The following is a 14,210-nucleotide window of genomic DNA, read 5'->3' on the forward strand; positions in this document are numbered from 1 at the left end:
CGGTGGCACGAGAGCCCTCTTACCAAGGCTGACGGTGGAGTAGGAGAGTGGAAGGCAGCCGTGACAACTGATGCGCCCAAATGTACCTTCAAGCAAGACAGACACAGAGGTCAGATGGAGGAACAAACAGTATTAACTGGAGACAGACCAGTGCTGGGCAGCTCGGCAGACCCAGTCTTCCTAAAGTTCCTTGTTTGGGATCTGGGTTTTGGTTCAGGTCCATCTCTAGTATTAACCTAGAAGGGGATGAGACTAAATACCCTCAACCCTCCTCTTCTTGTGTGCCTCGAGTGAGATGGCATCAGTCCCACAGAGCTCTAGACTGGATTTCTTCATCAAGTCAATCAGGTTCAGAACCCTTCACAGAGGAGATTCCAAAGAATGCAAGGGGTGTGTGTTTTGGGGGGCGGGGGGGAAGGGGGGAGGAGACACGACACTAAATCTTTGGCTTAGGATTTGCTTCAGCTAGAAGCTAGCATTGATTACAGCACAAACATTTAAGAGATGGAAGAGACCTACAGTAGGACATTCCATCCTGCCACTCCCAGATGGCCCACAGCAGGGCTGCTTTCCTAAGTCTGGCCTCCAGTCCAATTTTCAGTTAGGGAAGAGTTTACTTTAGGGGAGGGACCAGTAGCGCATGTGCTCAGGGGGAAGTAGAACTAACATTTTGGAAACCAAGCTCTAGATCCTTGGGGAGCCTTTACAGAGCAGAAGTGACTAACCCCCACCTTTCTACTAGGAACCAAGATCCTTCTGCAAATACGCACGTGCTTAACTTTGAGCACATACGCAGTCCCACTGAGGTCAACAGGACTACTCATGCACGTGCTTAACTTTATTTGCCAGTAACACTGCCTTCCTACTTAGCAGTATTCCCTACCCACTTCTGACAAGTTCTGCCATAACCTGCTACACATGCCCCCTGCCCCACCTGAGAAAGGAGTACAAGTTCACTTGGGTATACTAATCCAGTGGTAACTGGTGCCCTAACTTGAGATACAGGGCTGGGGTGACCACCTTATTCAAAACTACAGAATTCCTAGGTTGGGAAAGATTTATTTACAGGCTGTAAATCAATCCTGGGTATTTGCAGAAGATCTCCAACAGAGGTAGATGGATTTACAACTTGGTGATTCTCTGCCCCCTTAGTTCTCTCCTCCCTGGAGTAGTACAGGAAAGAAGGGGCAAATTCAATGCTTGCGGAGGGAGACAACTTTCATGGTGTACATTCCAAACCCTTAACAGGATGGGGCCCAGCAATGTCATGTCAGAGATGCCTCTGGACCCTGAACCCAGAGCTTGTGGGGCTCATGCTGTGGCTTCCTTCCCTTCTAACCCCTTCCCCTCCAAAAAAACCAAGTCCCCACTCTCCAGCTCAGAATGACATCTACTTATTCCTGCTCCTTCAGCCAGGCCAAGTCACTGTGCCGGGGCTAGCAGACAAGAGGGGCTAGAGTACAGAGTGACCCAATTGTCATTTGGACTCATGGAGACGTTTACTGCCTAGCTGGTATATCCCCGTTTGGCTGCAAATGATTATTTTCATTTTAATTAAAATCCGTAAGATGCATGGTCACACAAGCTCTAAGTTTCTGAACAACAATTTAAAGTCACAAGTGAAATACAAGAGATCTCAGAAGTCAAATCCTTGTCACAGTTCGTTACAGCCACAAGCTGAACTGGCCCTATCATCCCAACCCTGCAGAGGGCTGGGGAACAGTTTCATGCTCAGGAGGGTATTGGCCTTTGTGTGGGCTCCCACCATCCCCAAGGAAATGCAGGATCCCCAGCCAAGTAAAGGGGGCAATACCTTTCAGCCCCACGACACCGCAGAAAGAAGCGGGAATCCTCACAGAGCCGCCTCCGTCAGTGCCAAGAGCCAATGGGCAAAGACCTACAGAGAAATGTGTCTTTGCATGGGACCATAAAGACTGTATACAGCCCTTCCCACACCATTTTCCCAGCATCTTTAACAGGAAAGAGAGGGCATATGGTACATCTGAAGCGCCCATCTCTACGAAGGGCAATACCCACTGACTTCCAAATCCCCTTACAGAGGCCCAACCACAAACCAGCAGCTTCTACACCAGACAAAGCACTGCATGGAAAGCCTATTTCCTCCAGCTGGCTTTTCGTGCTCCCAGGCCCCTCCCCTTGGATTCTGCCATCTTCTGTTCTCTGCCCGGCTCCTAAAACATCCCTGATGCATCTATCACAGGCCTCTTTCCACCCACCCACCAAACTTCTGCCACATCCCAGAATCTTCCCCAAAGGCTCCAGCAACTTCTGAAGCGGCCCTTTCCGCCGGCTGGGTTCAGTACATCTCACCTGCCGCCACAGCAGCAGCTGAGCCGCTGGAGCTTCCACCAGTGAAATGCCAGGGGTTGTATGGGTTCCTAGTGGTACCATGGAATCTGAAGGAGATAAAAGGACAGCGTAGACTCTCAAAAAGGTTGGACACACCTTAGGGCAGGGGAGGAACCAAAATCACGTTTCAGAAGAAGCCTAGCTTCCCCCGCACCAGGCACATTGCGCTACTCTCTAGGCATCCCGCTGCCTCGATTCAGACCCCCCCGACCCGCCAGGCACTCAAACCTTCACACGGCTAAGATGCTCTCCTTGCCACTGTGCAGGTGAGATGTGAGAATGTTCAACAGCTGAGTTACGTGACTGAGGGGTTTTTAAATTTACCTGAATGACCAAAAAAAGGAGGGATGGGGGAGTGTGCGTGTGACTTGTTTACCTGTTGGGGTTACAGCCAGTGGTTCCAGTCCCTAGTTCATGCATGTTTGAGACCCCAATAATGATCGCTCCAGCCTCCCGCAGCTTCCTGGTCACTGTAGCATCTTCAGTCTCTGGCTCTGTCCCAAGGTATGCTGTTCCCGCTCGGTGGTGGTAAGGCACCTTAGTAAGAAACAGAAGAGTGCATTAGGTGTACTGAACACATAAGATCCAGCAACTTCTTCTCCCAACAGCAGAACAGAACTCTCTAAGGAATCAGTGCCGATCTAGCCCAGATGCTCAAGGCATTATGATGAAATCTGAGCTGGGCAAGTACCATGGCTGCTTTTAGCCTTACCGCTAGGCAGGGTACTGCCTTCCTTGTGCTGGGGCTCTCTCTGGGGGCTACTTGAAATCAGAAAACCTAAAATCGAACAGTTACTATTTCCCTAACTGCTCTGTACAGGCGCTAGTTAGATATCAGGCTGGGGAGAGTACTAACACTATGTAGACAGTCAGGTAACAGTGACCCAATTTTGAATAAGGCTTGGAAATCTTTGGGTGGAGAGCGCTATAGAAGAATCAATGATAATTCCAACCTGCTGGCCAGATGGCAAACGATGGCTCTGCCTGGGCTCACACTGTGAAGCCAGGAACCTGCCAGTTTCCAGAGCCCTGGCTCCCACTGGGGCTGGCAGACGCCCCATCAGAGCTGTGGAGCTTGGAACACCAGCAGGTTTCCAATGGAAACATACTTGTGTTTGGCAAAACATTTTGCTTCAGTGAACTAGCATTTTCCAACGAACTCAAGTCCTAACTCCACCCCCCGCCCCCCCGCAATGTTAAGACTCCAATTGCCAGAGTCTGGCCAATGCTGAGAACTTTTGGAAATCCCATCCTCCAACTCTAGGATTAAGTTTACTGACTTTCTGCTTTGTCAGAAGAAGTAGTATCTCTTTTCCTCCTCCAGCCCCCTCCTACCTCCTCCATGCTGTTAGAAGTTACGATTCGAATACCAGATATGGAATATGCTTTTTATATGCTCATATTCCAGGGCTGGTCTTCCTGTTTTAGTCTAGCTACTGTAACTGCAGATTCTACTCTTATTCCCATAAATGCGTATACCTTTTTTCAAATATCTTACCGAGATGTTTGCCTTAACAACAACAACCTGAAGCAGTGAGATACTTTAAAAAAAAAAAAAAAAGTGATTGGCCTGTGTAACACATTTCCTTTTATGCATTTTAAACTGAACTGCTTTTAAGTTCCTTTGAGTGTCCCTCAGCTGGAGGATACACAAGTGCTTATAGCCTTACACAGCGTGAGCTGGCCATACAACACTCCAACCATGAGGGAAACTCACAACTTTAATCTCTTCTTTCAAGCAGACTGGGATTCCATCCAGAAGAGAAAGGGGGCATTTATTCCTGTAACGAGTAGTGGAGGCTTCAGCCATCTGGAAAGAGAGAAAGATTTTCTTAACTGGACAATGGGATACGCCTGAGAAGACGGACATGATCAATATTGCAAACTAAATACAACCCAAAGAGATCTCCCCATGATGGGCCCGAGCCCTTCCACCATGGGCGAGAGGGGAGAAGCTACTGATCGATTATGTCTAGGTTCGGAGGTCATGGAGCAAAAGGAGACACAGGGTGGGAAAAATAGTGTGGACACCAAAGAAACACATCCTGGTTTAAGCAACATTCAGTAGGAACTGCAACTGCTGTAATATTAGTCTCCCCCTGGAGTAACTGAAATCGAGTCGTTTATGGCCCTGAGAGGGAGGGACTGAGGAAAACAGGAGAGAAGGGTGAAATATTCACACTTCATTCCAGCAATCACAACCCAGGATCTGAGAACATCTATGCAGCAGATGAGAGCAAGAGCCTTAGTCGCTCATATCCTCTTCTGCAGGGAAAGTGTGCCCATTCAGGTGACCATTGGCTGCTATCACTCTAGGGAGGAGGAAGCCCACTCCCACCAAAGGCAGACATACCTTCTGTATCTGCTCCCGGTCCCACTGCACAATTGCTCGGAGAGGGGGGCTGGATTTCTCACAGTCCTCCAGAGAGGAGATAATATTCTTAGCAACCTGAAAGGGCGTCAACTCCCCAGTCCTATAAAATAGGAGGAGAGTTTAGAGATTGGGATCCTATTACAATTCCCACCAGAGGTGCGGACTTTCTGTGTTCTCAGGTCATGCTCGACACCCACGCTGCCCCAGGCCCCACCCCACCCCTTCCTCCAATCCCCCACCCCGCCCTACTTCTTCCTGCCCCCTTCTGCCCCCCTCCAAACAGCTGATCGCAGCAGGCAGGAGGCACTGGGAGGGGGAGGAGTTGATTGACGGGGCCACTGGTGGGCGGGAGGCGCTGGGGGAGAGGGGGAGGAGCTGATCTGCAGGGCTGCTGGTGGGTGCTGAGCACCCACGGAGTCAGCGCCTGTGATTCCTGGGATGGTTCTCTGCTTTCCAGACATAGTTCTGAAGGAAAGCATCCTCTGGCAGGAAGGTGTTATGCCATCACCCTTTGGGCAGAGAACTGGATAGGGATCGATCAATCAATCAATCAGGAGCTGATCAGTGACACTCCCTAGACAGCTAGTTCTACTGAGCAACATGAAATGCTTCCTTCCCCATGAGAGCTCCTCTCCACAGCACTTCCGGCCCCAGAGAGAGAGACAGGAGCTGGAAACCCTGTCTGAAGCTTGGGAACACCAAGACCAGCAGGAGTGTTGTAGAGGACAGAGCTACAGGCAGAACCATTACACTTTCTCGGCGAAGGGTCCAAGGCAGAGGACCTTGCTTTGGCCAGAGGGTGGGCTGAACTCAAGAGCACAACATGGAAGTCAGCTTTTTGTGCAGGTCTCCTACTGACGATGAAGGCTGCAAACAGCCTCACAACATCACCTTCATGATCAACCCCCAAAAATGAGCCTTCAGAATGTCAATGTACCCTAAGGGGGAAAGGCTGCAGTAACACTTCCAGTAATTCTGGCTCTTAGATACGAGGTTGATGCATACACTTGAGATGCACAGACAGGTTACATGAGGTTAGGGCATGCAAACGCACGCACACACACACACCACAAGCCATGGGGTGGGCCCCACCTTTCCGTTTGTTCTGACGGAATAATTTGTGTTAGCATCAGAGATGGGCCTAAGGCACACAGCTCCTAGAAGTTTGGCCTGAACAAAATTCTCTCCCAATCTCTGGTCACTGCTCCCTAGAATTGTTTTGACCTTTTTATTCCAGTGACCTCTGGTCTGTTCACACTCACTGGGTGGAACTGTGTCAAATCGGGAGGACAAGCAGCAGGGACAGTAAGTGGAGGTTCTTCAGGATCCTCAAAGGCTCTTCACTGTGGTGACCTTCCATCCACCCGCCCAAAAACAACAAGTGAAACAAGGAATCTTCCCCCACTTTCCTACTTCACTGAGAAGACTACAGATAAGCCAGAGAGCTAGGAACTCAGATGTAGGTCCCCCACATAGAAGCACTTTGAGAGAGTTTGCAATTACTGGAAAGGTGTAAAAACCAATTAGGAAGAGGATTTATTCAGATTAGAGTGAAGAACTAGTAGTGATGGGATGAAGTTAAGAGGAGGTACATGTAGTAGGCCAAATTTTGGGGGAGAAATTCCTAACACAGATCCATTAGGTACAGGGAACCACATCAAGCTATGGAGGGGAAAAGGGAAGACAAGATGCCCTAATATTGTAGGTCTTTCCACCAATCATTTAATCTCACCTACCGGTAGCAGTTCAGATAGTCCTGGATCCCTTTGAAACTGAACCCAGTGTTGGCAGGATGAGACCTGCCAAGAGAGAAATAAAAAAGTGATGGTCAGCCGCCGAAGAACCTTCCTCGAGACTCACAATGCCAACGAGGGTGTGATGAGGTCCTGACCAGGAAAGCTTCAGCTACTACTTCGGATTCCAATGTAACAACCAGAAAACTTTCTTTGCCAAAATCCAAATGAAATTCAACTAACTGCTTTGGGCCCCTTTGAAAATATCAGCTGAGGTCTTTAGCTGTTAAGAAATCCCTCGCTATATAATGGTACAACGGTCTGATGGTATAACAGTTTGAGTCATGGAATTAAGGGTTTCACATCATTTAGGTACATTTGAATATTTTGCCGTAAGTCTTTTTAAATAAAAAACCTAAATACACTGATAGGCACACATTAGAACTGTCAGCAACTGAAATCCAGAGTTTGTAAGAAGGTTTAAGGAATAACTTGCCACAGAGAAATTACTATTCGTATTATTATTTGCATAGCACGAACAGTATGCTAGGCATGTTGAAGACTATACAAAAACCATGTTCCTTCCCCAAAAAGCTGACACTTAAAACACATCACAAAGAATAATTCAACATGCCATAAGCCTAAAAAGGATCTAATATATTGCTTTCTTTATTTTCTCGTATGGAATATGTTAGAATATCGAGACACACATGTACAAATCAGTTAAAACAGGTTAATTGGTAAGACAGACAAATCTGCATTTGACCAGTGTATGTTCTAAGCAAACATACAACTTTCCTAAGTATGTGGGTGATTAAGGCCTTGCCTTTAAACATGTTACCTAGTAAGCTGGAACTACATGCTGTTAAAAACTGTATCAGAACCTAATGTCGACAAGTTTCAACACCTTTTAAAAAGGCATTTCACTGGTCATAGTCAACACAGCTAACATACTCGGTGCGGGGGAAGGGCAGCAGCCCAGGGTAGAGCTTAGGATTGACTTCTATTCGATACTGGTGAGGCCTCATCTGGAGTACTGTGTCCAGTTTTGGGCTCCGCACTGCAAGAAGGATGTGGAGAAACTGGAGAGAGTCCAGCGAAGGGCAACAGAAATGAGTATGGGTCTGGAACACATGACTTATGAGGAGAGGCTGAGGGAACTGGGATTGTTTAGTCTATGGAAGAGAAGAATGAGGGGGGATTTGATAGCTGCTTTTAACTACCTGAAAGGTGGATCCAAAGAGGATGGATCTAGACTATTCTCAGTGATAGCAGATGACAGGACAAGGAGTAATGGTCTCAAGTTGCAGTGGCGGAGATTTAGATTGGATATTAGGAAAAACTTTTTCACTAGGAGGGTGGTGAAACGCTGGAATGCGTTACCTAGGGAGGTGGTGGAATCCCCTTCCTTAGAAGTTTTTAAGGTCAGGCTTGACAAAGCCCTGGCTGGGATGATTTAGTTGGGATTGGTCCTGCTCTGGGCAGGGGGTTGGACGAGATGGCCTCCAGAGGTCCCTTCCAACTCTGTTATTCTGTGATTCTATGACTATGAGCAGCTAACATGTTTTTAAAGTTGCTATAAATGGTCTAAAAACATTTAAGTACCTAGCACAAACAGTACTTAATTCAAATGCATCTTAAATTCAAAAAAGAGTTTTTCCCCCCCAGTCTAGACAACGGTTAATGAAGTAAGGGGTGCTTTCGGTATCCGAAGGTGCAGAGATAGCATGGGGAGATATTGAGTAAGGACAAAAACTGGAAAGGAAAGGATGCTGCACATTAGAATTCAGAAAGCAACGATGGGGGGGAAAATTCCTTATGACTGGGGCCACTGTTTAAGACATACAGAAAGTCCCTTTGTTTTGGGAAACCTGATCTTGTCCAGACTACTGACAATGACATAATGACCCAGTACTCCATTAATACATACATACAACCCCCCTACTCCTTGCACATCATGCTGACCTTGTCTCCATCAACTGCTTGAGAATCTCCGATGTGTTTTTAGTCTCAGGCTTTTCCTTTCTTCCCTCAGCAGCAACCTCTGGAATAAACGTGGGGTCTTCATGGATATCAAGATAGTGCATGAGAGTGAAGTTATTCACCCTGCAAGAGAGACAGAGAGTCACTGCTTGAGCATGTAAGCCCCATCCTAACGTTTTCATTCACAAACACTTTGTTAAAAGGAAAATGCTTCTGGAGAGTTCTCCTTTTGAACAATGTGCACTGTTTTGCAGAACTACTAGAAAACAATTCTCTCTCTGTCACCACATTCCTCTGCAGAAGCGGAGCAGAAGGATTACTAGGTTATTCATTAATTTGTACATTCCAAGAAGGGACCACTGTGATCTGACATCCTGTCTAACACAGGCCATAACACTTCCCCAAAATAATTCCTAGAGCAGATCTTTTATATATATATTTTTACGTATCCTCTATAAAGGACAGCACACCACCATGGATTGATGCCCACACAATTCTCTTACTATTGAGAAGGAGGGTCCCAGGAAGAAACCAATGTCATTTAGAAACGAACATCCCCAGTGATCAAAGCCTGCTTCTGCACACATAGTGGAACACAGTGTGATGACAAAGGAGGTCTTCAATATCTGTGCCTTTCTGCAGCTGGACACATCAACGAAAATTGTCAAAGGAGACATCAGCTTTAACTAGCATTGTAAAGTTCTGCTCACCTGAGAACAGTAAAATTTTTCCTTCTAGGTTGAATAAAATATTTTTCCTTCCAGTGATCACTGTACGAAGACTGAGGCAGATTTTGTGCCTGTCATGAATATTTACCTGCGCAATCTGGCAAAGTCAGGTTAAAGCTGAAGAACAAGTCATGAATGACCACTCAGCCATTTTGTCAAATGGGTTGCAGAGAGCCATACCCTTGCATCCATCTTGTGATGTCCACATGGTATACACCAGTTGTTCTGTACAACTCTCCTCCTCTTTTACAACTTATTTCCTGATCCATTCCTAAATGGTGGGATCCCAGCTACCCCAGTCTGCTTGTTTTGCAATTCCTCCTACTTCCTAGAATATGTCAAGTCCTTAGCCATCAACCTGCAGACGCCCAAATTGTAACACAAGGAAAAATCCTGGCCCCATTAAAGTCAATGGGAGTTGTGTTCAGTCTAGCCAGGATTTCATCGCCAAGACAAAAATAAGGGTCAAAAACAGAAGTACAAGCACCTTCAAGTGATGTGGAGTTAAAAAAAAAAAAATTAACATATACACCATGGCCTACATCCTCAAGCATCAGGATCCCCCATTTCCAATGTTGATAACACACAGTAGTGAAACTGTATTCGCAAAAAGAAAAGGAGTACTTGTGGCACCTTAGAGACTAACCAATTTATTTGAGCATAAGCTTTCGTGAGCTACAGCTCACTTTCACAAAAGCTTATGCTCAAATAAATTGGTTAGTCTCTAAGGTACCACAAGTACTCCTTTTCTTTTTAGTAGTGAAACTGAGATATATATCAAGATGAGCATCAAAAGCAGGTATGTGTGGCTAAAACTCAAGACATTTTAGCAATCTGGCAGATGCAGGAAGCCCTTCTGCAATTGGTGCTCCATTTTTTATGCCTGAGAATAAGCAGAACAAGAGGAACTACAATCAAAATCAAAGTCTTTGCAAGGCAAAGAAAAAGGTAATTGCATATAGCTGAAGACAGACCACCACCAGGTTAAGAAGGTTCTTTATATTATGCTTCTTTAGAAATGTATCAAAGCCCCTTGTCCTATGCATTCTGTACTTTTTCATTTGACAGATAAGGTCCCCACTTCCCGCTTGTTCCTTATCCTGGCTCTGCTTTGTTTACTTTTGTTAATCAAAGTTGTCCAACTCTAGAAATAGAGTCTCTCACTTAAGAATCCTGACAGTCTGTGAAGCTGCTCCTGTCTCAAAAATGCCAAAGCATCAGTCAAGCTCCAAGCAATATACTTCCTGCTATCTATAGTCCAGTACGGGATTCCTTTTTTAGGATATGAAGAGGCTTTTCCCCCCCACCAGCTAAACTCAAACACTCGCATGTCCTTCTTTGTTAGGTACTTTGTGATGTGAATTCAAATAAGGATTAAATCTGCAGGTGACACTGAAATTGGAGTGGGAGCAAAACATGCAAGGAGAGCAGACCCAAACTGCAGAGTGACTTGGACAGATTATTAGAACACGGAGACCTGTAGGCAGGCAGAGGAGATTTGGTCCTAGAAAGCCCTGCACTTCCAGAGAGAAAATAAGCAGCACAGACACAAAATGAGGGCATGTATTCATATTCAAGCAATTGCACTAATCCTACAAAAGAAAGTTTATTTTTGTCTTGTCTCCATAACACCGTCCTAATGTGACTTTTGTGCAATCAAGTACTGTAGATGCCACAGGGAAGGTGAGGGCTGGGAATCAGGAGGCAAATTAAGGAAACGTCCATGAGGGTCCTGATTTTAAGGAATGATCCACTGTAGAAGAGCGTGACAGTTTCTGTCCTTGTTAATTTGCATTTCTTTTGGAGGTATTCAGTATCTCTAGACCACACTTCATCCACTAGCCATCACCTTCAGCCCCCAACTAAACCCCCTCCAATGCATCATCAAGGATCTACAACCTATCCTGAAGGATGACCCATCACTCTCACAGATCTTGGGAGACAGGCCAGTCCTTGCTTACAGACAGCCCCCCAACCTGAAGCAAACACTCACCAGCAACCACACACCACACAACAAAAACACTAACTGAGGAACTGATCCTTGCAACAAAGCCCGTTGCCTACTGTGTCCACATATCTATTCAGGGGATACCATCATAGGGCCTAATCACATCAGCCACACTATCAGAGGCTCGTTCACCTGCACATCTACCAATGTGATATATGCCATCATGTGCCAGCAATGCCCCTCTGCCATGTACATTGGCCAAAGTGGACAGTCTCTACGTAAAAGAAAAAATGGACACAAATCAGACATCCAGAATTATAACATTCAAAAACCAATCGGAGAGCACTTCAATCTCACTGGTCACGCGATTACAGACCTAAAAGTTGCAATTCTTCAACAAAAAGCTTCAAAAACAGACTCCAACGAGAGACTGCTGAATTGGAATTAATTTGCAAACTGGACACCATTACCTTAGGCTTGAATAAAGACTGGGAGTGGATGTGTCATTACACAAAGTAAAACTATTTCCCCATGAAGAAAAGGAGTACTTGTGGCACCTTAGAGACTAACCAATTTGAACATAAGCTCAAACTGGTTAGTCTCTAAGGTGCCACAAGTACTCCTTTTCTTTTTGCGAATACAGACTAACATGGCTGCTACTCTGAAACCTGTCATTATTTCCCCATGTTTATTCCCCTCCATACTGTTCCTCACACATTCTTGTCAACTGCTGGAAATGGCCCATCTTAATTAACACTACAAAAGGTTTTTTTTTTTTCCTCTCTCTCTCTCCTGCTATTAATAGCTCACCTTACCTGATCACTCTTGTTACAGTGTGTATGGCAATACCCATTGTTTTGTTCTCTGTGTATATAAAATCTCCGCACTGTATTTTCCACTGCATGCATCCGATGAAGTGAGCTGTAGCTCACGAAAGCTTATGTTCAAACAAATCTGTTAGTCTCTAAGGTGCCACAAGTCCTCCTTTTCTTTTTATAGACCACACTGTAGATCCTACCTAAAACCAGTCATGTTTAAAGTGTTCTTAGCCCTACAGGGAAGAACCTTAAAATGTATTGGGATCTGCAAGATATTGCCCACCAAATTATAAGCAATACTTGTGGACTGCACTGCGAGCTTGAATTACAACTGCCTCTTCAGATTAAAGTGCACACAATTAAGGGCATGTTCAAGACTGAATACACTGAAAAGGCAACTGGAAGGTCTGGAATAAACTAAACCAAAACCTTCGATCTGAACACTTCAAAGAGAATTAATTATCAATTTGGCTCTGACTCTCACGTGACCCATGATGCATTGTACCTCAAAGTAGCACCCTGTAACCCCCATATTCATCATCTGTATATGGTTATATTTCATACAAAGCATGCATATGAAAGGTCATGATCTGCTGAAACTCATTCTGTCAAAAATATGTACATCATCATTGTATACGGAGTTATAAAATTTTGCTATATGGTTGTTATTGAAATATGTTGCAAGTCTGGGAGTCGCCCCCTGTTTGTTCTCCAGTGGCATCAAAGGAGATGACCCACACTCAGGTGGGAGTTAAATGACCATCACCGCCCATTGACCAGCAGGGAAATTGTAAATAAGATTTCCAATTCAATAAGAGATAGTTGCACAAGCACTACATAATGATGATTGCTCAACTCTGTGACTTAAGGTCCACTAAGACATGTTTGGGCTAGTGAATTGAGAGTATAAAATAAAGAGCAGTGGCATCATGAGATTACCCTTCTCCTTCCCCACCTACTTTGACGGCAAGAAGAATGTTTGCAAGAGGAGAGACTTTGAACTGGAAAGATTGGTCCCAGGCTGAGAAGATAATTCAGCCTGCGTATGAAGAGTATAACCTGTCAGCAACATCCAGTGGGGGTGAGAAAAGCTGTTTGATTCAAATCTTACTGAGACTGAAAGTTTAGTATTTAGAATGTGTGTTTACTTTTATTTCTTACATAACTACCTCTGACCTTTATGCCTATAATTTATAATCACTTAAAAAAAAATCTATCTTTCTGTAGTCAAACTTATTTTAATGTTTAATCCTAACCAGTGAGTTTATCTAGAATGCTTGGGGAATCTGCTCAGATTACAAAGATTGGTGCATGTCCATTTCCTTTGATGAAGTGTCAAACTAATTAATGAGCTTGCATTGTTCAAGAGAAGGTCTTAAGCAGTGTAAGAGGGTACATTTCTGGGGGTACAAAGCTGGGGGGATTTCCTGGTGTCTCTATCTGTATAGTTCATAAGTGGCTTAGAGGGCATTCGTGCAATTTAGCTGGGTGTGTGCCTGTATACTGTTGACTGAGTGATCACAACATCTGGAGGGGTTTGCTGCTTGTCACTGGCAAAGCATCATGAGAGACAGCCCAGGCTGGAGAGTTAAGGGGGCACAGCAGTCCCCCAGTTTCAGGTTGTACCTCAGAGATCTGTCACAGCCCCTTATTGCTCTCCTGCCCCTACTAGAGGTGAACAAAAACATCAGTATAACTCGAATTTTGAGAAAGATGAGATTGCTCTTTAGTAAGAACATATGAGACGGCAGAGAGGCAACAGGTTTCCAAGCATAAGGTTGGCTGTGAAAAGAAAGGGTTAAAATCTTCCCTGATAGAAAATCTGAATATCATCAAATTAGAAAATTTTTTAAAAAGCCAGCAAATACCAGGGTCTCTGCTCAATAGTTCTGCCCACTCTCTTCAGGGCCCTAGCAAAATCCCAAATTACATCGACTTCCCCTTTAAAGAGGTCACTGCTGATACCCCAGATTTGTTAACAATGCAAAACCTCAGAGTGCAGATATGGAACACATTCTTACCTCAATAAAAGCGGTACTACACAAAACTGCCCGAAAGCCTAGACAAGAAAAGAAAAGAGGATGAAAAACAGATAGAATTCGTTTACAGCCAATTCTGCCTTCGCCCCTCTCTCCCGCAACTGAGAGTGCTTGCTGTAGGGAGCTCTATGCTATAAGGAAACTGTAATACAAACCAAAGATATGAGAATTCCATTCATGCAGTACTTAAAGGGAAACTGTCAAACAGCTTGAGGCC

The 14,210-nt window shown here is 45.0% G+C and overlaps 1 protein-coding gene across 3 annotated transcripts in view; it reads right to left on the reverse strand.

Annotated features, from left to right (window-relative positions):
* The window catches only part of LOC140896939 (uncharacterized), a 30,001-nt gene that overhangs the window by 10,464 nt on the left and 5,327 nt on the right, over nucleotides 1-14,210 (reverse strand). For 2 of the 3 annotated variants that reach the window (XM_073309131.1, XM_073309124.1), the window contains 9 exons: nucleotides 13,976-14,013; nucleotides 8,443-8,583; nucleotides 6,481-6,543; nucleotides 4,724-4,844; nucleotides 4,088-4,180; nucleotides 2,747-2,907; nucleotides 2,332-2,417; nucleotides 1,814-1,897; nucleotides 24-86 (listed from right to left, as the gene is read on the reverse strand). In XM_073309131.1, coding sequence (XP_073165232.1) covers nucleotides 24-86; nucleotides 1,814-1,897; nucleotides 2,332-2,417; nucleotides 2,747-2,907; nucleotides 4,088-4,180; nucleotides 4,724-4,844; nucleotides 6,481-6,543; nucleotides 8,443-8,583; nucleotides 13,976-14,013 — 850 coding nt within the window. Of the gene's footprint in view, nucleotides 1-23; nucleotides 87-1,813; nucleotides 1,898-2,331; nucleotides 2,418-2,746; nucleotides 2,908-4,087; nucleotides 4,181-4,723; nucleotides 4,845-6,480; nucleotides 6,544-8,442; nucleotides 8,584-8,963; nucleotides 9,103-13,975; nucleotides 14,014-14,210 lie in introns of all 3 variants that reach the window. The other variant, XM_073309141.1, reaches the window with a different exon arrangement.

The sequence above is a fragment of the Lepidochelys kempii genome, chromosome 1 (assembly GCF_965140265.1).
Source record: "Lepidochelys kempii isolate rLepKem1 chromosome 1, rLepKem1.hap2, whole genome shotgun sequence".
NCBI classification, from domain to species: domain Eukaryota; kingdom Metazoa; phylum Chordata; order Testudines; family Cheloniidae; genus Lepidochelys; species Lepidochelys kempii.